Source organism: Cotesia glomerata, linkage group LG1 (assembly GCF_020080835.1).
Source record: "Cotesia glomerata isolate CgM1 linkage group LG1, MPM_Cglom_v2.3, whole genome shotgun sequence".
Taxonomy (NCBI): domain Eukaryota; kingdom Metazoa; phylum Arthropoda; class Insecta; order Hymenoptera; family Braconidae; genus Cotesia; species Cotesia glomerata.
In genome coordinates, this window is record NC_058158.1 from 15,504,147 (window position 1) to 15,526,733 (window position 22,587).

Consider the following 22,587-nt stretch of genomic DNA (forward strand, 5'->3'; position numbering starts at 1 on the left):
GCTCCAGAGCGTCTAAAATGTCTCCCCAATTTGCGCTGTTAAATGCGTTTTTGACATCTAGCATGAGGAGTAGACATATTTTACGAGCTTTGAGGCTACCAGACCATGCTTGTGTTGCTGTCTTTATGAATTTCTTGATCGCTCCGACTGTCGAATGACCTTTCCGGAAGCCATGCTGGTTGGTGGCAAAACCTCCAGCACGGTCGATATCGTCGCGAAGTCTCCCTTGTATGAGCTTCTCGAACAGTTTTCCAGCAATGTCTAGCATACAGAGTGGTCTAAACGACGAAGGTGTTATGGGGGTTCCCTTACCTTTGTCTAAGAGAAACAATCTCTGCCGTTTCCAGACCGCGGAAAAGGTGCCAGTTGCCAAGCATGCGTTGTAGGTGTTCAGGAGTAAGTCTGGGTATTCCAGGGCTATAATCTTGATCACCGATGCCGGGATGCCATCAGGTCCAGGTGCCTTTCCTGTTTTGAGTGACTTGGCCGCGTCTTGTAGTTCCTTAGTTGTGAAGGGCGTTACTTCGTTGTTTTTAGTGTAGTGTTTCTTCTCCCGCGGCGGGTGTTTGGGGAAAAGCTTCGCTACGATGCTATCCATTAAGGCTGGAGACTTCGACGCATCTGGTGAAGCCTTTCCAAGTCGTTTGGCGACAATTTGGTAGGCTTTACCCCAGATGTAATTGTCGAGATCGTTGCAGATCTCTTTCCACAACTTTGCTTTACTTGCTTTGATGGCTCGATTTAGCGTCTTTTTGGCCTGCTTGTACTCTTTTGAATACAAGTCCTGGCTTGGGGAGCGTTTATCGGCTCTCGTTGCGCGGCGACGTAGTTGATGGCACATTTTGCGAAGTTCCGCTATGTCTGTTGACCACCAGTATGCCGGCCTGCGAAAACTCCGGTTTTTCAACCGCGGCATAGAGGCGTCACATGCGGCGGAAATCTCCTTCATCGTATTCAGTACTGTCCTTTCTGTCTCGCTGCAAGTATCCGGAGTCAGGTTGTTCTGAAGGGTAGACCAGCTCCGTGCAAGTGAAGCTCGCAGTGCCTCTGGATCAAGCTTCTTGACATTCAACTTTCGCTTAGAAAGGTCGTGTTGTGGTACCGGAGCAGATGCCAATCCAACGTTAAATGTCACGAACTGGTGATCACTGCCACTGTATTTTTCGGATACTGTCCAGTTTTCAATCATGTTGGCAATTTTTGGAGTCTCCAACGAAATGTCGAGGATGGACTCTTGGTACCCCGGTCTTCTGAAAGTCGTGGTGCTCCCAGTATTTAGCACTATGAGGTCGAGTCTAGCCACGATGTCAGCGACCTCGTTACCTCTGGTGTCAGAGAAATCAGCGCCCCATTCAGCCGATTTAGCATTGAAGTCACCAGCTACGATAACTTCGCCGTCGAACTTGGTGATCACATCCTCTATATTTGCCAGTTTCTGTCGGAACACACTAATCCCTTCGTTAGGTGAGAGATAGACGCTCATGAAGTAGGATATGGGGGTTTGAATCCAGACAAAACCTGCTCCACTTCCGCTGTTGATCTTGGTAACGTTCTTTGTATTTGCAATCCAGATTGCCGCCGTGCCAGTTTTGTCTGCGAACCATGCTCTATCTTGGAGGTTTAGATATTGCTCACAGATGAAGCAAACGTCGATCCTCTCTTCAAAGACTCGCTGGCGAAGTAAATTTTGCGCCAACGCACATCTATTCAGGTTTCCTTGAAGTATGCGTGTCATTTCTGCCCTTTCGTAGCTTCGGCAAGTGCGGTGCAGAATACCTTACAAGCCCCAGAGCCTGGAATATGACATAAGCTATCTGGAGCTTCTTGTTTCTGTGTACAGAGGAAGCACTTTGGCTGTTCAACGCAGTCTGCAGCTTTGTGGTTTCCTCCCCCGCATTTAAAGCAGCACTTGCTTCTGTCAGGCCCCTTGCAGGAGTTCGTCGCGTGCCCGTATCCAAGGCATCTGATACAGCGTGTTACTTTTACAACTGGTCAAATGCGGCAGTTGACCCATCCGATCATTATACGAGCCTTGTCAAGGATTTTGAACGCGCTAGCCTCGTCTATCTCGCAGAAGGCTGCCCGGTTGCCCCGTCGAGTAGGCTTTGTCAAATTTACCCGTTTGATCTCCAGGCTGTCGGTGAAGTCACGTTTGAGTGCTTCGCGGACGTCGTTCTCAGTAGTGATGGCATCCATGTCCAGGATCTCGATCGTTGCTTTTGGTGTAAGCGTTCTGACTGTACCGATGTTAATCAGTTGCTGTTTTTATCGCAGCCGTGAAAGCGGTAGTGTCTTCAGTCTTGCGACCTATTTCTAGAAGAACGCCCCCTCGCTTCGTTTGTTTGTCTACTCCAGTCTCTGTCGGATTAACCTTGGCTTTGATTTCCTTGAGGAGATCGGCGTATGTTCGCCCTTCAGCTGGTTGGACAAGCACAGCTTTAGTTTTTATCTTCTTCCTCCTCGGTTTCTTGGAGCCAACATTGCTTGGCTGGTTTTGGGCTGTAGCAGATTGAGCCACTGGCTCCTGTTCTTCCTTTTTCTTGTTTTTCTGAGTCACTTTGGTCCAGGTATCACCCCGGGCTGTCTTCTTATGTGCTGGCTTATCGATTTCCGAGAAATGGCTGGGTGCGGATAGCGGCCTCTTCTTGTTTTTCACTCCTCTATGCTGTGTTTTCTCAGGAGTGACCGAAAACGTCTGGGATTTTTTGTTCAGATCCGGAGATGTTTGCGTGGTTCTCGCCGACTTCGTTGCTGGTTTGTTGGCCAACTTATATGCCTTGGCAATGGACACTACTATTTTTCTGAGTTCATGGTGGAGATTTCGTTTATCCTTCATGAACTCAGCTAATTCTTCGATCTTGCTACCGAGCCGTTCCATTGGCGATTGTTGACCGGTGACAGTCGGTAGAGAGTTTTCCTCCTTCGGCATGTGTGAGTATTGACGGGAGCAACAGGTCTTCCACCTATTGGAAGAAAGTTTGTTTGCTGTGCGTCCACTTCCATCAGAGCTGTTTCTTTACTCCCTGTAGCATTGCTAGACAGCAGAGCCATGGGGTCTACTCCACTGTTCAAACGGTCGCTTGATAACGACGAGTTCAGGCCCGTTTGTACGCCTTCCCTCGCCGGCACTGAGGTATCCCTCCTCTGCACCGCAGACGATGTTTGAAATTGTTCTGACATTTCCATACCATCTTTTGCTAGGTTTTGGTCCACCTCGAGTATTCTATTTCCTCGGTACCCGACGCATCTGACGTGCAGATATGCCGGGCATTCCCCTATCCGCCACCTGGGGAGGCGCCCGATGCGGGATCCAGCAAGCCCGACACGAGGTGTGTGTGTGTGTGTGTGTGTGTGTGTGTGTGTGTGTGTGTCTGTGTGTGTGTGTGTGTGTGTGTGTGTGAAAGTATGTGAACCGCTTATAACTTTTGAACGGCTCATCCGATTTTATCGCGGTTGGTGTCATTTGAAAGGGCTTGGCGAAACTTAGATTTTAAGTTTAATTTGGACCGATTTGGATTAGTATATTGTGAGAAATCTTAGTGTGATATGATCTTTTTTATACAAGACAAACAAAAAATATAAAACTGTGATGAGCATAAGCTTCCTATTTATATTAAGAGCTCAAATTCGGTGAGCATTTTCTAGAGGTGCCTGACAACTAACTTTTCAATATTAGAAGTTAAAAAAAAATAATCGATTTTTTTGACCCACTCTAACACATATACATACAGACATAGTGTAACCTTCAAACGTCAAGACCTGATGAAAACTCGATTCTTGCAAAATGGGGTAGAACCAATAACTTCCCGATTTTTGAAAATCTTCGATTTAGCGGGAAGTAAAAAAAATTTATGATTGTCAGTTACTCCCACTGACGATCTTTGTGAAGATTGATTGCGATTATATAAAAATCATCTTATAGTTAATATATAATTAGTAACATATTTTGTTATATCTTAGCCAATTGAAAACTTACATGATAAATTCAATGTAAAGAAAACCGAAAGAATTGTTTTTTTCGGAATTACTCCAAAATTCCTAGTTCAATCAATTAAAACTTAAAAATCCTCATTCAAGCTTAAAAAAAACTGCGTCGAATTACGTCAACCGCGTGAAAATTGGTTCATTCAATCAAAAGTTATTGCTGTTTAAAAATTCAAAAAATAGTGTTTTATCAAACTTCTATCAGACTTTTGAGCTCGGAGAGTAATTTTAAGCGCTTGAGTATGGGATAAGCGGGAAGTTGCAGAGATGGCCTATAGGGTCAACCATTTTCCTAATATTTTTGATTTGTTGAACATTCTCTAACTCTCCATATTTTGAGTCATCAAATTGAAGAAATTATCAATTAGATTTGAAATATATCTATAAACTATAGTTAAAATATGTCTGACCTGCTAGCGGCACCAATACAAGCTTCTGGAGTATCAATAGCTGGAATTATATCATCTGTTAAGCCAGTATCAAGTGTTACTTTATTGCATTGAGTTGAGTAATTTTTAGGAACAAAGTGTGAATTAGAGCTCGATATTGAAGAAACTTCCTCTCTTTTAGAACAACTATGATATCCAGCTGACAGAGAAGTTGATTCTGAAATGAAGGGAAATTTGAAATAACGGTAGCCAGGTCAATCTAAAATGTTTTCATTATATTCAAGCTATTGTTCAAACAATTATTTATATATTTCCAATCTCTTCCTATCTGCAAGAAGAATTACGATAGATAGATAGATAGATAGATAGATAATAATTTTATTGGATTCTGGAGCCTAGGCTCCCTCAGAACCATCATCAAATATACATTTATAATTAGTGTGTAATGTACAGAGTTTTAGATACATAAAAATAAAATCAAAATAAATATAGTAATTAACAGTAATAACATGTTAATCATGCTTATAAATAATACTTGTGTTATACAAAGCTCAACAACCTTCAATAGCAGTAATAAACATTCAATATAGCAGATCAATAATATTGAAAATAATAATCAAAGCACAGTCTACGGAATATTTCGAAACTTTCGGCTTTTGTAATTTCAGCTGGCAGCGCATTCCAGATAAGTATACCACGAACAAAAAACGAGTTATTATACATACAACAATTAGATCTAGGTAGCCGCAGATAATCTTCCCTTACATCGCCTCTACGCAACGCAACCGGCAAAAATTCTAAGTGACATTTAAATAGCTGACGATAATTTAAATATATCTTTATAAAAGAGGCACGCTATAAAGTAGTTTCTTCTGTCACTCAGCTTTAACCAACCCAGCCTCTTAAAGTACGGAGTAATGTGTTCAGCCCTCGCAATTTTATAGATATAGCGAACACAGCAATTCATTTTGCGCTGTAATCGCATTTGCGAGTAATTAGTGATATTGCAGTAAGCCGCACAACAATAATCAAATACTAGGAATATTAACGTGATGACAAGCTTTATACACAGTTTTTCGTTGAAGATTTCATTATTAATCTTCAACTGCGCCAGAACCCGCATTGCCCTATTACAAACACTCATAACCTGATTTTCCCAGGTGAGAGTGCTATCAATTAACACGCCAAGATACTTAATTGTCGTATCGTAGTGAATAATGCAATCATTTACGCGAATACAATCAGCATATTTACAATTATTACAGTTAATTTTAACTCTACTACCAAAAATCACAGCTTTTGTCTTCGATGCATTTAACTTAAGGTAATTGATATTGCACCATTTTAAAATTTTAACTATTTCCGCATTCAGGGCAGCAACACATTCATTTATCTGTTCTGGATAGCAGGGCAAGTATATTACTAAATCATCAGCATAAAGCAAATATCGACAGCTCAGCTGTTGAGAGAGATCCGAAATATAAAGTGAGAACAATAAAGGGCCAAGCACACTGCCTTGTGGCACACCATTTAATACATTTGAGGATGCGCACTCATTAGCAAACACCTGCTGCTTTCTTTAAGTCAAATAAGACCTAATCCACGTAATGGCATCAGTAGACAAATTCATCAATAACAACTTGTGTAATAGTCTTTTATGATTTACAGAATCAAAAGCCTTACTTAGGTCAAAGAAAACAGCTACAGTGACTTTAGATGCATTTATTGCCAAGCGAATATCATCACAGAGCTTTATTACAGCAGTCTGTGTATTCAGGCCCTGCCTAAAAGCTATCTGGTACTCATTTATAAAATAGTTCTCAGTAACATACTTAATAATCTGATCATGTACGCATCTTTCAAGTGCTTTCGACAAATAACTCGTCAGCGATGTAGGTCGGTAATCAGCACATATCTCAGCATTTGCTCTCTTCGGTATTGGGACAATACGCGACAACTTCCACTCATTAGGAAAGACGCCAGAATTTAACGAATTATTAAAAAGCAATGTAACAAATGGGAACACAAACGATATTAAGCATTTATACGCCTTAATTGGGAAATTATCCGGACCTACAGAGTTGGAAGTAAGTCGCATTATTGCCTTCTTAACAGTAACATCATCAAGTGCTGAAAAATTAAAGTATACATTATCATCGCCAGTGCAACGGGACACAATGTCAGTTACATCAACATTAAGATCAGAGTAGCCAGACGACTGCACAAAGTAGTCATTTAGCTCATTCTATTCCTCCTCAACAATAGACTATGTACCCTTCCGCCTTACCAAGCCAAGTCTACGCAGATCATTCCACATCGCTTGCGTATTTTTTTCCGAACTTAACTGATTGTCAAAGTAACACTTTTTAGCTTCACATCCGCTGCTTCACCAAACGCCGCACACTGGCATACTCCTTATAGGTATAGTTAGTTCTCCTGAAGATCCTGTACAGCTTGTCACGACGAGCTTAAAGATCCCTGATGTAACTACTAAACCATGGCGCCGGGGGACGACGAGGATGTATCGTTCTTTCAGGAGCAGCAATGTCAGTAATCCGACGAAGTTGCTGATGAAACCAGGTATTCATATCATCCACAGTCGTTTGTGATTCCGTATCTTCAATGTTGACTCCATCAAACAGCCGTGCCAACACATCACCGTCAATACTGTGCCAGCTCCGATACGTGAAACTTCTCAATCTCTGCTGCTCTACCTTATAGTTATATGTAACAGATATCAAATCATGATCAGACAAGAACGGCTGGACAGACTGCTCAGAAGACAAGACCATTGCTGCATTATTAACGATACAGACATCGATCCAGGTATCAGAATTTTCCAGATGATACGTTACTTGATAAGGAACAATATGCAAATTGAAACCAACACATAGTCTATTATGGCTGAATATACTGCTCAAGAGTATTCTGATATGATCCTCCTGTATGGTATGGCCAATTGTAATGCTGCTGAAGCACGGCGCAGGTATGCAGAGAGATTCCCGAATCGGCGGCATCCAAGTTCTCCAGTGATCCTTAGTGCAGTCAGCCGATTACGTGAGTCTGGTAATGTTTTACCAAATCACCGAGAAGTTGGTGCACCACGTCGTGCACGAAATAATGAGAACGAAGAGGCTATCATTGAGGCCGTGGGGAAGATCCAGAGATCGGTATTCGTGGAGTTGCTCAGCAACTGCATTTGTCTTTTGGCACCGTCCAACGAACACTGAAAGATGAAAAGCTTCACGCATATCATTATCAACGAGTTCAAGAGTTGAAGCCCGAGGATTATCCAGTTCGTATGGCTTTTTGTCAGGAACTCTTGAATCGTTTCGAAAACGATGAAGATTTTTTCAAAAAAATTCTGTTTACTGATGAAAGTAAGTTTGGCCGGAATAAGTTTTGGAATACCCGAAATTTCCACTGGTATGCTCAAGAAAATCCCCACTGCACTATTGTTCGGAATCACCGAGACCGGTTTTCAATTAACATCTCGGCAGGAATCCACTTTGGCCAACGCACGATTGTAAATTAAATTTATTATAATAATTGTCTTCAACTAATTTTTGATTTGTAAAGTTCTAACAACAAAATTTATTATAGGTTGGTCCTTATGAATTCGAAGAAAATTTAACATCAGAAATATATGTAGATTTTCTCGATCAACATTTACGGCAAGAATGTTGAGAAGCAGGAATTCCGCGGAGGATTTATGAAGAAATGTGGTTTCAACAAGACGTTGCTCCGGCTCATACAGCAGGAGCTTCACAAGCATGGCTTCATGCAAATTTTCCCAATCGCTATATCGGTCGAGGTGGAATAATAGATTGGTCTCCAAGATCACCAGATCTCAATCCGTTGGATTATTTTGTAAGGCCAATGTTTACCGTCATCCCGTTGACGACGTTGATACTCTGCGAGACAAAGTCACGGATTGTCTGAGAGAGATCACACAGGAGATGGTTGATAACTGCGCAACGAACTTCGTCAAGCATCTTCGTTGTTGTATCCAAAATAATGGAGGACATTTTGAACAATTTCTATAATAGATTTGTTCACTGACGTTATAAATTTCATATCTTAATAAAATTTTTACTATAGATAATAATGCAGTCATTATAATGTAATGTTAGTTATCCTTATAGGATGCCTGGAAATTGTTCTCGTAATCCATCTGATAAGAGTCCTTATTATTATTCTGATAAGCACCCTGAAATTTGTCCTTGTACTCCACCTGATAAAAGTCCTTATTATTATACCCTTCAATAGCCAGGACTGTCTCCCGTTTGTTTTTCTGCTAAGAGTCCTTAAAATTATCCTGATAAGCAGCCTGGCATCTACGTCTTCGGCCTGATAAAAGTCCTTCAAATTATTCTGATAAGTAGCCTGGATTTCGGCCTTACAATTTTCCTGATAAGAGTGCTTATAATAATATCGATAAGCAGCCTGGATATTATCCTTTTAATTTTCCTGATAAGAGTTCTTATAATTGTCCTGATAAAAAGCGTGGATTTTATACTTATAATTTTCCTTAAAAGAGTCCTTAAAATTATCCTGATAAGCAACCTGGAAGTCATTCTCGTCCTCGGCCCGGTCAAAGACCTTAAAATTATTCTGAGAAGTAGCCTAGATTTTGTCCTTTTAATTTTCCTGATAAGAGTCCTGATAATTATCTTGATATGCAGCCTGAATTTTTTCCTTTAAATTTTCTTTAAAAATATCCTGATAAGCAGTCTGGATTTTGTTGTTTTAGTTTTCCTGTTAAAAGTCCTTAAAATTATCCTGATGAGCAGCCTAGGTGTTGTCTTTTTAATTTTCCTAATAAGAGTCTTTATAAATATCCTGATAGACAGCCTGTATTACCCTTCTTATTTTCTTGATTAACGTTATTGTCTTTAACCTTATAAGTAACATGGGATTCATTCTCTTAATTGTCTACAAGAAATTAATTTTTATCTTTGATTACCTATCCATTTATTAATTCAATAGCTTCCTTAAATTTTGAAATTGAGTTTAAAATTGAGTATTTAATTTTATTTTGAAAGTTACATTTGTTTAAACTCTTAAAAATTAGAATTATTTAAAAAAAGTAAACAAACAAAAGTAAAACGTGAAGTTGGAAATCGCAACGCAGCCAAATTTATAATTTATTCTTTTGTATTTTTTTTTAAATGTTAAATCTCGTATCTGATTGGTCAACGAAAATTTTGAATAACTCAAAAACTACTCAAAATTTTCAGTAACGACTAAGAAGTTTTCTGCTCAGAATCGTTTCCTCTATTCGAATATCTTCGCTGTAAAAGTAATTTTGGATCACCCTGTACACAGTAAAAAATTTTGCGTCATTGCGTCAAAAATCTTAGTGTTAAAAATTTTTGTGTTAATTATTTAACACTTTTATGTGTATATTTAACATTTATTCTGTTAAATCAACACAAAAAAGTGTTAAATATTTAACATAATAATTTTTAACACAAAATTTTTTGACGCAATGACGCGAAATTTTCTACTGTGTATAATGAATTATTAATAATTAATAAATTATGTATAGAATTCCGTTAACTATAAGGATAAGTCATGTATAAAATTTAAATTACTTAAAGTAGTTTGAAAGGTACACTAGGGTTAAGATAAATCATTGGGTCAACAGGTAAAGTATCAGTCTGAAGAGCGAAACGTACATGGTTCGAATCCCCGTCGGCACCAATATTTTTTTTTTCTTTTATGGACCTGATCGAGTCAGACATGAACATGCCTGGCCAAGTCTGATCAGACCCGGTCATTTTTCATATTTGATCAGACCTGAAGACTCATGTCTGTTCATATCTGATCAGATCTGATCATTTTTTCCCGGGTATGAAGTGATAATACTAAAAAAATTTTAATCAGTATTTTTTATAGACCTCTTAATGCGACACTAACAGAAGATTTTGTGGTTGGTTTTGAACAGTTCCTGCCGTTTTATAACAATATTGTTATTAATTGAAGAGTTCAGTAATTCAAAGCCAACTTTCCCGATCTAAATTGATGGTAGACTACATTTTTAATTTTAATTAAATTTTAATTTTTACTTATTAACTATTTTCACCACATTGTTGTCGGTATGAGCACTTATACCATCCTTGAGTGAATATATCTAACAATTAAAAATCTTTATTTAATTAAGATTAAGCAAAGATGTTATATTTTTTACTCAGTGAAATTTTTTTCGGTTACCGAAAAAATAATTCGGACCGCTCAGACCAGGAATCGAACCTGGATCTTTTGGTGTCGCGCCAACTGCTCTACCCTTAAGCTATCCGAGACAATGTCCGTAACTATCATTCGGTTACCTATTAGGACCCACTGAGTAATTCTTATACTAATTGACTATTTTGATGTGTATTTTTAGATGTTATTAAATACTTAGACTTTTAAACTTCTTTACGAAGATTGTAGTCCATGTCTAGCCAGATTTTTCTATATATTTCCATTTTTTTATTCCGAAGATCGGTGATTTCACTAATTGAAGAGTTCAGTCATTCAAAGCCAACTTTCCCGTTTTTAGGATTGATTATCTATAGATAATAGTATTCTAAACACTCTGGACTGCATTGCCTCGGAGCGTTTAATGAATACATCACGGCCTTCGGCCCCCTGGTTAACGGGGAATATTAGAGAACTTCAAAACAGAAGAGACAAGCTGTATTAAATTTTCAGAAAAAACAGGATATGCCCATACTGAATATTCTAATGTGTATCGATTGGTTAAGAAAAGAATAACTCAAGCTAAAAGAAAATTTTTGGAGTTGAGAATCGCTGAAACGCACTTTGCCAAAGCTGTATGAGATGATTTTAGAAGATTAGGTCTGTTTAAGACAAAATCTTCAGTATGTCCACCTAATCTTAATGTTAATAAACTAAATAACTATTTTGTGACGGCTTGTGGGAATAATTGTTCGCAATTACGCTTATTTGACTTTGGAGAAGTGAGTGATGATCAATTTAATTTTATGGAATCATGCCTAGTGATGTTAAACGAAATCTAGCACGCATCAATACCAATGCAGTAGGTCCCGATGGTTTATTTATTTGATGCCACAAACAATTGATGCATTACTATTTAAAAACTGTTGTTGACCTATTCAATTCATCGCTAGTAGCTTCAGAATTACCGCAAAAATAGAAGAACTCTTTTATACTACCAATCCCGAAAGTAAAATCTCCGCAAAACTATTGTGACTATAGACCAATCTCTATCCTCTGCCCGCTATCAAAAGTACTGGAACGATGTGTATATGAGCAGCTAATAAAATATCTCACTACAAATACCCTATTAGACCCATTCCAAACGGGCTTCCGAGAAGAATCGAGCACTCAAACTGCGTTACTACGTTTTTGTGATATACGTATGGGAATTGACAAACACTTCATTACGATTGCTATATTTTTTGATTTTACAAAAGCCTTTGACAGTGTTGATCATTCTCTTCTTCTATTGAAGCTTCAAGAACTTAATTTCTCACCAAGAGTCCTGAAATAGTTTTACACGCATCAGAGCTGTAGACGACAATCGGTGAGAATAGATGGAAAACAGTCATCATGGGAAAATATTAAGGGGGTATTCTGGTCTAGAAGCCTAAATTTTAGGCATTTTTCAAACTAACATAAAAAAAAAATTAAGAACATTTTTACCATCGGTTTTTTTATATGATGTTCATTAACGTTTCAATAATATAAAAAAAAATTGAAAAAAAAAAAAATGATAAATTGGACAAATTACAGGTCGGTGAAGTGGGGGCTACAAAAAAAACGGTGCACCCTGGTTGACATGATTCCAGCCCTTGTAGTGATCTGAAACAAAAAAATTTGAAAAATTCTCAATCTGTAAAGATGTCGCTATCGCGTTGACCTTAGTCAAGAAAAAAAAAAAAAATTCACAAAATGGCGTCGACATGAAATATTAATTTTTTTTTACCCCTTTTTTTTGACCTTTTCGAATTTTTTAAAAATACTCCAAATTGAAATTTTTTAAAATTCAAAGCAGACGCGATAGAGAGATATATAAAGAAGATTCCCACCAAATTTTAAAAGAATCGGTCGGGTAGAACTTGAGATATCATGTCAACCACTTCAAAAAAAGTAGTTTTGAGAAAAACGCGTTTAAAGTTTGAGAAACAATTATAGTAGAATAACTCGTATAATAACATTCAATACTCACTTTGGATTAATCGGCGATTCCAGATCCATACATTGGGCCTTCCTCAACTTCATATTCGATGTTTTGTGAAGTTCTTTCAGCTAATCGAGCTGTTCTGCCTTCTTTAGAAGCAGCAGTAGCTCGTAGCTCAGAGCGCTCAATCCGAACTTCGTTACGTCTGATAGCAAATGAATGAGCTTCAGTACCAACGGTGATGCCCATAAGTTCCATCATTTTTAAGATGGGTAAATAACCTTCATTAAAAATGGCAACAGCTAAATAATTCGCAATTTGAATTGTTTGAGATCCAGCGTGAATATGCTTGGGAGCAAAAGTCCATATTAATGAATTGTAATGTAATTTTAAATCCTAAACCGCGTGGTGCCGTTTGAGAAAATTTAATTTCTTCTTTGCAGGTAGCACACACAATTAAAGTTGAGAGAGTTTGAAAAACTGAGAAAAATTCCAGAAGACAGTACCCAAAATTTTTGTTAATAACTATTTCCTCATCTCCAAACTTTTTTAACTTTGCTGCGGAAGCACTCGTATAACTACAATCTTTTTCAGCGGTAAATTGATTTGATGAAAATCGTTTCTTCTTGTGCCTATCTGGACGACTACTGCTCCCCGCGCACTTTTTCTATCCATTTTTAAGCAAATAAAAAAAAAACAAAATTTATTATTTCACAAAACTATCCACAGAGCACTTGTCTACTTCGCTTCAAGATTGAAACTAAACTGAACAGAATAATAAATGATAAACAATATCAACATTATAACTTTCGCATTGAACAGTTCCTGGTATATTTAGTATGTATATTCCTAGTATATTAAGTATGTATAAAGGTATATATAGAAGTATAAAAATATATATTGAATATATATGAAGGCTTATGTCGAAAACAAAAGAGTTCTTGGAAAGAACGAGTGCTCAAGTCTTCCAGGAACTGCCACTGTTTATTGTGTGATTCGCGACGATCGGCCGGCTTAGATGCTGCGTCACAAAATCGACTGTATCTTCGAAAATAATTCGAATTTTGAAAAATCCATTTAAGGACATATTTTTAAGGGTCTAAACTTTGAAAATATGCAAAAAAAAATCGATTTTTTCAAATTTCTAGACCAGAATACCCCCTTAACAGAGGAGTACCACAAGGCAGCGTTCTCGGTCCTTTATTGTATGCTATATATGTAACTGAGCTTGGGAGAATCATTGATTGCAAACACATATTCTATGCTGATAACTCGGTAATTTATCTTACATACAAATTGTTAGACCATAAACAGATGATTGTAAACATGAACTCGATTATTACTAAAATTGAGATCTGGTGCTACAATTTAACTCACTTAAACTAAATACAAACAAAACTGAGGTCTTCATTTATGGTAGTCCTCAGCATGTCAACAACCAAGCTTGTAAAAATGCTTCAATGATGATGGTAAAATGGAGAGCCAGTTGAATACGTCACATCGGTAAAGTACCTCGGAATAATAATAGACAATACTCTTTCCTGGCACAATCAAGCGGTGTCAATCAGTCAACAAAATATGAGCTGCCTAGCTCGACTTAATATGAACAGTAGACTACTAAATACAGTGATAAGAAAAAGACTAGTAAATGCGTTGATATTGCCTATATTTGATTACTGTTGTACTGTTCATACAAATATATCAAGTAGTCTTCAGCAAAAACTGCAACCAAAGTTCAATGCTTGTATTAGGTTCATCTACCAATTCCCACGGCTTGAACATATAACACCTTCCAGGCATCATCTCGGGTGGTTATCCTTACAGGGTAAACGGATATTTTTGGTTGCATGTGTAGTGTCACGAACGGAGTGAGTGATGGGCGTAAGGACTATGAAATAGAAATCTTAAATATCCGAACGTTGTCACTTTGTCCGTTTCGGAGCTAAATTAAAAATTGCGTTGGAGTGTGGAACGGTACACAAGCTTGAACGTTATCTCTAAGGGTTAACTTTGAGAGAATAAGGATGATGGATCCCTGCTGTAAGTTACAAATTTGGGTTTACAAATGGGGCATTCCACACCAAATCGACCACTTTTGAACCCGACCCCTTTAGATTTTGCTGAAACTTTTCCATCCTTTTCTACCCTTTGGAAACATTTTGGAGAATTTTTTCAAATTTTTTTGTCCAACCTCAAAAAAGTTATGAATTTTTCAAAAAAATGGCTTTTTTATTTTCAAATAGCCATAACTTTTTTAGAAATTAACTTTTGGGTACCTTTTTTTTTAAAAAATTTTTGTTTTTGAATGAACTTTTCGAAAAAATATACAAAAAAATTTAACATGATCAATTATATAAAATAATCGGTTTTTTTAAGTACAATCGTCATTTTTTCGAAGTCCGCCATTTTCTTTTTTTTTTTTTCTCATAAAAAACTTCAATTTATTTGACAACTATCCCCGCTAATCCCAAGCAGGGCCGATTTTTTTTTATATTTTTTTTATTTATTTAAAAAAAAATTTTGTTTAATTTTAAAAAATGAAAATTTTTTTTTCATAAATACTATTTATATAACAATAAAAATGTTATTTAATGGTTCTAAGGTATTATAATCTCTATTTATTATATTAATTTTCTATTTTTTTGACTAGGATTAATGATTAATAAAGTAAATTTTCAATGACTGAAAAATTATTCAACAATTTATTAATTACGTCTCTGGCGTTTAAATATTTTACAAATTTTGTGCTCGTTGGAATTTGAAAAGTTTTTAATGTACAAACAACCATTTTTGTCTGGAATTATACAGTGTAATTGTTGAGTTCCTGTGATCGGTTTTGTTTTTAAAAATCTTTCATTTAAATCATTTACTGCTGTTTTATAATCCTCTTCTGGGGAAAACTTAGTTATGATGTTTGGCAAGTTGTCCGGATCAGAAGTCCATTCAAAGAGTTCTTCAGGCGTTGTTATTTGTTTGTCAACCGCAAGTTGGAGACTTGCTCTTGCTGCATATCGTTTAATGGTACCACCAATACCATCACATGGATCTTTGCCATGGGCTGTCGCAAAAAAATGCCATTCAGCAGGAATGTCAAAATCCTCTTCGTGATAATATAAATTTACGAAGTTTTTAAAGTTTTTAAATTGTTGAGGAGCCCCGTCAGAAAAATAATAAATTTTGTTACAACGTTCAGGAAGACTTTTCACATAGTCAGTTATTAATTTGATAAAAACATGTACGGCAACGGCATCATGATTATTACAATCTGAAATAATTACTAAACTTTTGTGTTCAAGTTCGCCATTTACTTTATAATAAATCACTAATGGGAAAATTGTTGCTTGATTATTGTTCCAGTGAAAACCAGATGCCGCGTTTTGCACTACGAACGCGTAATTTTCTGCAAAATCACGAATAATGATAAATTCATTTGGTTCTAATGTTTCTCTCAATGTTTTCAAAAATTTTGCTTGTTATTTAGCAATAAATGAGTGAGGTAGAAGAGTTTTCAATTCAGTACAAAAATCTTCAACAAATTCTTCTATAGGCTTAATAATAGTTTCTAAACTGCTTCTCGGTTTAGATATCCAATACTTATATGTAATATTCTCAATTTCGTGATTTTCAAAACATGCCAGTAAAAGGTTACTCAACTCATCTACCCCTGGACAGTTTTCACATCTACCCAAATAACATAAAAACGATGGAGATTTTCATACAATCAAACTCAAACAATCACTATAGTGTGTAATGGATATATCTGTATTTCTTGTTAGAGAATGAATATTCGCACCTGAAACATTTGTGATTTAGTTAAATAAAAATTCACACATTTATAACTGTTAATGAATTTGATAATTACCAAGCATCATTAACTTAACGTTTTGATGGATCGTACAGACACAGATGGTATGTGTTCCACTTGCCCCTGCCTACACACAATGTTTAGGTCGCAGAGAAGCAAATCTCGAAAATCCAATTTTCTCTGCAGCGTTTATTTCCCGAAAACATTGGTATAATTCTTTTAAGTTAGACAGGACAAGTCTTTTTTGGACGGGTACTCGATTACCATCATCATTTCGAACTGAAACAAAATCTTTCATACCTGGCATCGGAGCACTGTACTCATCATCATTATAAAAATTTTCAACTTTCAATTTCACTTGATCTGCAATTTTTCTCCCTATAAAAAAAGATGTTGAGTAAGTGAGTCTTCAGTTGTGTTTAAGACATCAATTTAATGCTATATATACCTAATTTTGATTCAGGTACTGAAAGTAGACCTTTTTCTTCAACCAACGCTTTTGCTACCCTTGACATATGTCTTGATGTACTCATAGTTTCAGAAATACGTCTTTTACTCCATTGTTCAGGTAATAATGTTAAAATTTGTATTTTCAATGATTTTTCCGTTTCTTTATCGTTAAATCTGTCTTGCAGTAATTTTATTAAAGCGCGAAAATTTTCGGCATCATCATCGACCGGGTCTTCATCAGTTGAAGAGAGTAAAACCTTTTTCAAGCTGTCAGATATCTGATTTATTTTGTTGTTTAAAAATTGATTGTCATTTAATTTCCTTGATGGGATTGGTGATTGATTTAACAGCTGTAATGCATGATTTATTACAGGTAACTGAGTTGCAGCGCTAACTTGAGATGCCGAGCTTGGTTGTGAATTTTTTGGTTCGTTATCAAATGACATAGAACCTTAAAAAATAATAAAAACATGTAATAACTCAAAATGTATTCAATTAAGAAACGTATAAATAATTTAAAAATCTTACGGAATGATAATGATAATGGTAGATCTGTGGCAGTTGTATTACTATCGCTATCAAAATGATCATCGTTTTCATTACTGTCACTAGAGTTGCCTTCGTGATCACTTGAATCAACATTAGGATCATCACGAGTATTTGTTTGTTATTTAACTACCTTATAAGCTTCTTTTCGACATGAACTGCATAATAAATAATAATTACTCAATCCGAACATTTCTTTCATCATGTCAGTCGCTGGATGCAAACCAATTTTTTTACAATGAGACTCCAGCCCAAAAGGATTACAACATCGATCAAATTGCTTCATTGATGCCATGATGTTTCAATGAAATTATTCCACTAAATGGAGATTAGTAAAATCAAAATAATTAACACTTCCACAAAGAGTGAATCAGGAACATGTTCATAAACTTGAGAAATTTTTTTATTTATCAAATGTAATGACAATTTTTTATTCGACACTAAAACGCAAAAAAGATTTATAATTTATGTTCTAGATTTCAATATAGAGGAACACTATAGATTTTTGAATCGAAACATAATCACGTGTATCTACTAAACTGGCTATAGGTAAGTCTGTGATTGCCATACCCTAGTTTATCGATCCTATTGACGCGCCAAAATTTGAATTTCAGTCATTATAATCGAATAAGATAATAAATAGAAATTATAATACCTCAGAACCATTAAATAACATTTTTATTGTTATATAAATAGTATTTATGAAAAAAAAATTTTCATTTTTTAAAATTAAACAAAATTTTTTTTTAAATAAATAACAAAAAATCGGCCCTGCTTGGGATTAGCGGGGATAGTTGTGAAATAAATTGAAGTTTTTTTTTACAAAAAAAAAAAAAAAAGAAAATGGCGGACTTCGAAAAAATGACGATTGTACTTAAAAAAAACCGATTATTTTATATAATTGATCATGTTAAATTTTTTTCGTATATTTTTTCGAAAAGTTCATTCAAAAACAAAAATTTTTAAAAAAAAAGCTACCCAAAAGTTAGTTTCTAAAAAAGTTATGGCTATTTGAATATAAAAAAGCCATTTTTTTTAAAAATTCATAACTTTTTCGAGGTTGGACAAAAAAATTTGAAAAAATTCTCAAAAATGTTTTCCAAAGGGTAGAAAAGGATGGAAAAGTTTCAGCAAAATCTAAAGGGGTCGGGTTCAAAAGTGGTCGATTTGGCGTGGAATGCCCCAAATATAAATGGTAAATAAAAGTAGTCGTAAAATGAACATAAATGTTAGATATAAAAGATAATGTAACGGGTGTTTTTTATTTACCCATTGGCCCCTTTATTAATCTAAATAAAAGCAATATAATAAATAAATGATTCTAAATTAACAAGGGCGCCACCAGGATTTTGTATCTCGGTTCCTGGAACCGGAAATCAGAGCTGAGCTTATAACCTACAGGGAAAGAGAGTGGAGGAAGGTGGTCTGAAAGAAGTAAATTTTTATTTAACAAAAATGACCGGTATTTATTTAACAACAAAATAGAATAACAACTCGTGCCCTTGCACGTACACCACTCACTTACAACTAACTTAACACTACCGCTTATAACTACCGGAGGATTTCGGGCTAAAACCGTCACCTCAACTCAGTGCTAGTCCTCTACTCGGCAATTCATCAACAAGTAGAAAACATCGCACCAAGACTCGATTACCCTACTTGGCAATTTATCAACAAGTAGGGGTCATCCAAAAAAATTCCTAATCCCACAGTACCCTCATACGGAGCGTCTATACTGCGGTTTCTAACTTACTACCGCTGTACCCCGTTTGGCGTCTATACAACGGATTCTAAAGTGTATTAATTACTCTACTCGGCAATTCATCAACAAGTAGAGATCGTTACGAAAATTCTTAATCCTGACGGTACCCTCTTATGGAGCGTCTATACCGCAGTTTCTAATTAAGTCGCGCTGTCCACCGGACCCTCACGCTCTATCAAAATTCTTAATCCTGACGGTACCCTCTTATGGAGCGTCTATACCGCAGTTTCTAACTTACTGCCGCTGTACCCCACTTGGCGTCTATTTGCTATGAGTGTGACTCCAGCGCCAGTCAAAATATGAACTACGGGAGGCTGTCAGAGTATGTTTTTATACGTATGTCAATGGCAAGAAACATTAAAATTTTATAAATAATTGTAAAAAAAAAGTTATAAAAAATATGTGACAATTTTATACACCGATAGAAGGAATTGTTTATTAATGAATATTTTTTAACTGTTAACAAATATTTATTTAAAATGAAAAGCAAAAATAGCCATTTTCTTTTGACACTTTTTATAATCCTATAGCTGGAATACATGATAATAATTCAATTCACTAAATAAATTAACCTTTTTAATATTTAAAAATACAAAAGATAATTATGAGCTGTGATAGAATTCGGTATTTTACTATAAACGTTATTATAATGTAATATAATTAATGAAAATAATTTATAAAAATGATTTTTGTTTATAAGCAATTTTCATATCATATGATATTACAAGCAAAACAAATTCACTCAACAAAATACTTATTAACTGTCAATAAATATTCGTTAACTATTAATAAATAGTTATTAATTATTAATAAAAGTACTTTCTTCCCAAATAAATATTTATTGAATGTTAAAAAATATTTATTGAATGTTAAAAAATATTTATTGAAGTTTAATAAATTAAATTATTGTCTTCAAATAAATTAAATTATTAATAGTTAATAAATCCTTTTATCAGTGTAATAATTGCAGTTTTGTTGTTTAATAGTTAAACGAATCAACAACAAGTACGTATAATGATAAAAAATAAAAAAGAATGCAGTAAATAGTTCTGCTGGTATTTTTTGAGACCCAACAACTCTGGTGTCTCATTTTTTTTTTTTAATTTATTAAAATTAAAACAAAATGAATACTTCCACGTGTACTTGCTTACAATTTTAGGAATAATAGCCTCCCGTAACTCCGAATGTAACCACTGCGAACGCTTCAGTCGATTTAATTTCCCCTACCATGGCTTCACTCGGAGCGAATACAACGGCTTCTAGGACTGTACGAGTTACTCTACTCGGCAATTCATCAACAAGCAGAGAACGCGTACACTCACACACACATATCCCGCACGATCTTCACACACATAACCCGCTCACTCACACACACTAGCTCTACTTAACTTTTATTTTCCGGATTACAAAATTTAACTCCAAAACTTACAACGTTAACTTTACTACAATTTTTCCAGTCATTAGCTCGCAATTAAAATCATAAACAATTTCCACTATTAATAAAACAGAACCTTCAATAACTTCGGATTAAAACGACGCCTTAGCTTCTTCCAAAATCAACACGAGTTTAATACTCAACATTAAATAAATTTTTAAGAAAAATATCGACGCAAATATTTATTTCAATTCAACTCGTAATTTATTTCTTAAATTTTGGATAAATTCTTAAGAATATTCCTTATAAAATTAACTAAACTTTCTCGGACGTAATCCACACCGTTAAATGTTTTTATAAATAATTCCAATAAAATAATAATTTTAGTCCTCAATAGTTTAATCTATAAATGACCACGTGGAATTTTTCGATTTATAAATAATTAATAAAACAAATTATCTCAATGTAAAATAAATTCACGAAAAATTATCCACGGGTATCCAATCTTAATTGCGTTGAAGTTCAGTAGCCAATTCTCAATAAATCATATTAAATAAATAATACTTTCTTGTAACAAATAATATTAAATAATAATAATTCAATTGTTCTTACTAATAAATTATCGCGTAAAATAATTACCAGGAATTTGCGTGCTCAAAATGGACGCCGATGTTCGTTAGTGCGTAGCACGTTTTGGACCTTGGGTACCGAATACTATGTCGTGTCGATTGGAACCTTCTCGATGTTCAGAATTTAATTAATAAAATAAATTTATTTAAACCAATCTAAGATGTTAACAATTATCAATTGGCCAAATTAACAAATTAATTACTCACGACTTCCAAACCCAAGAGGTCTAGAACATTTTTCGGGTATAAGATCCCCAGGAAGAATGCTCACAATGCTAACGAATAAGAATTAATTACAATTAATTAATTATTTGATTATTATTAGGCAAAATATTATAAACAATTGAATTATCAAAATTTTGATTTAATAATGAGAAGTAGTAAAATTGATGAGCCGGGTATACGACCCCCTTGGCTCATCAAAAATGTAAAAGTCTCAATACCTGGTTAAATTTGTGTTGAGGAAACTCTTTGTTCAAAACTGGTTTCCTTCTTGGACTTTTTGGCTGCTGATGTTGTTGAACTGAGCACTGCACTACTTCTAACTCACCGCAGCTACGCGATCAGCCAAGAAACCTAAAATTTCCCCCACTTAATGCTAATGGGTCCCGAAGACCGAGACGCGCCAGTGCTGCGTCGAATAATTATCACGCGTGTGCGGTTTTACCGTCACAGGGTAAATAGCCCTGTTACAATAAATTTATAAAATAATGTTTTGTACGCTTACCCTGGAAGTCTGCTCTTTTAAGAGTGTAACGGGTACTTTTTGACCAATTTTTACCCCCGGCTCGATTTTAAGCTCGCCGGAGTCCAGGATTCTAACGAGGGTAATTTCTAAATTAATCAAACTCGGAAATTTAATTAATATTAACAAAAACAAAACCTCTTTATTTCAATAAACAAAAACATTAAACATTTTACAAAAGAAAACGGCGATTAAACAAAATAAAACCCATACATACACGGCGTTTACAATTTCCATTACCGTCGTTGGTAAAATCATTCGCCCGTCGTACCTTTCAAAAAACGCGTCGCTAATTCCCCTTCAGTCGGCCCTCTGGTGCCCAGCTCCTGACAGGTGACTAGCGCCGCCCCGCAGGCCCTAATTCGCGATTCCCAAAGGAAGAGTGAATAGGATCCACCTCTCCCTCACCTACTCGGCTGGGGTTGCCACCTTTTGGCTGAAGGCCTCCAGGTGGAGAGTCGCCTTTACTCGTAGGTAGATAAGTTCACTTACCTGTGGTAGTCCGCACCAGGTAGAGAGAACCCTCTTTTAATTTCCTTGGCCAGAAGTCTCCAGACAAGTAAATTAAACCCAGAGAAAGGTTGCTCAACGGCGGATAATTTTTGGGCTTTATCAACCCAAAAATTATTAATAAAAGCGAAAAGTATTGGTGAATTATCGCCACCTATCGCTTGCCGTCGAACTTCGGGAAATCCCCGAAAATTTATAAGTTTTTAAATATATTTTCAAAATTAAATATCAGATTCATTC

At 35.7% G+C, this 22,587-nt stretch overlaps 1 protein-coding gene across 1 annotated transcript in view; it reads right to left on the minus strand.

Annotated features, from left to right (window-relative positions):
• The window catches only part of LOC123273473 (calcium/calmodulin-dependent 3',5'-cyclic nucleotide phosphodiesterase 1-like), a gene marked incomplete at its 5' end in the record, with an annotated part of 344,764 nt that overhangs the window by 238,579 nt on the left and 83,598 nt on the right, over window positions 1-22,587 (minus strand). The window contains one exon of the mRNA XM_044741230.1: window positions 4,395-4,590. Within this exon, the coding sequence (XP_044597165.1) occupies window positions 4,395-4,590 (196 nt within the window). The remainder of the gene's footprint in view (window positions 1-4,394; window positions 4,591-22,587) is intronic.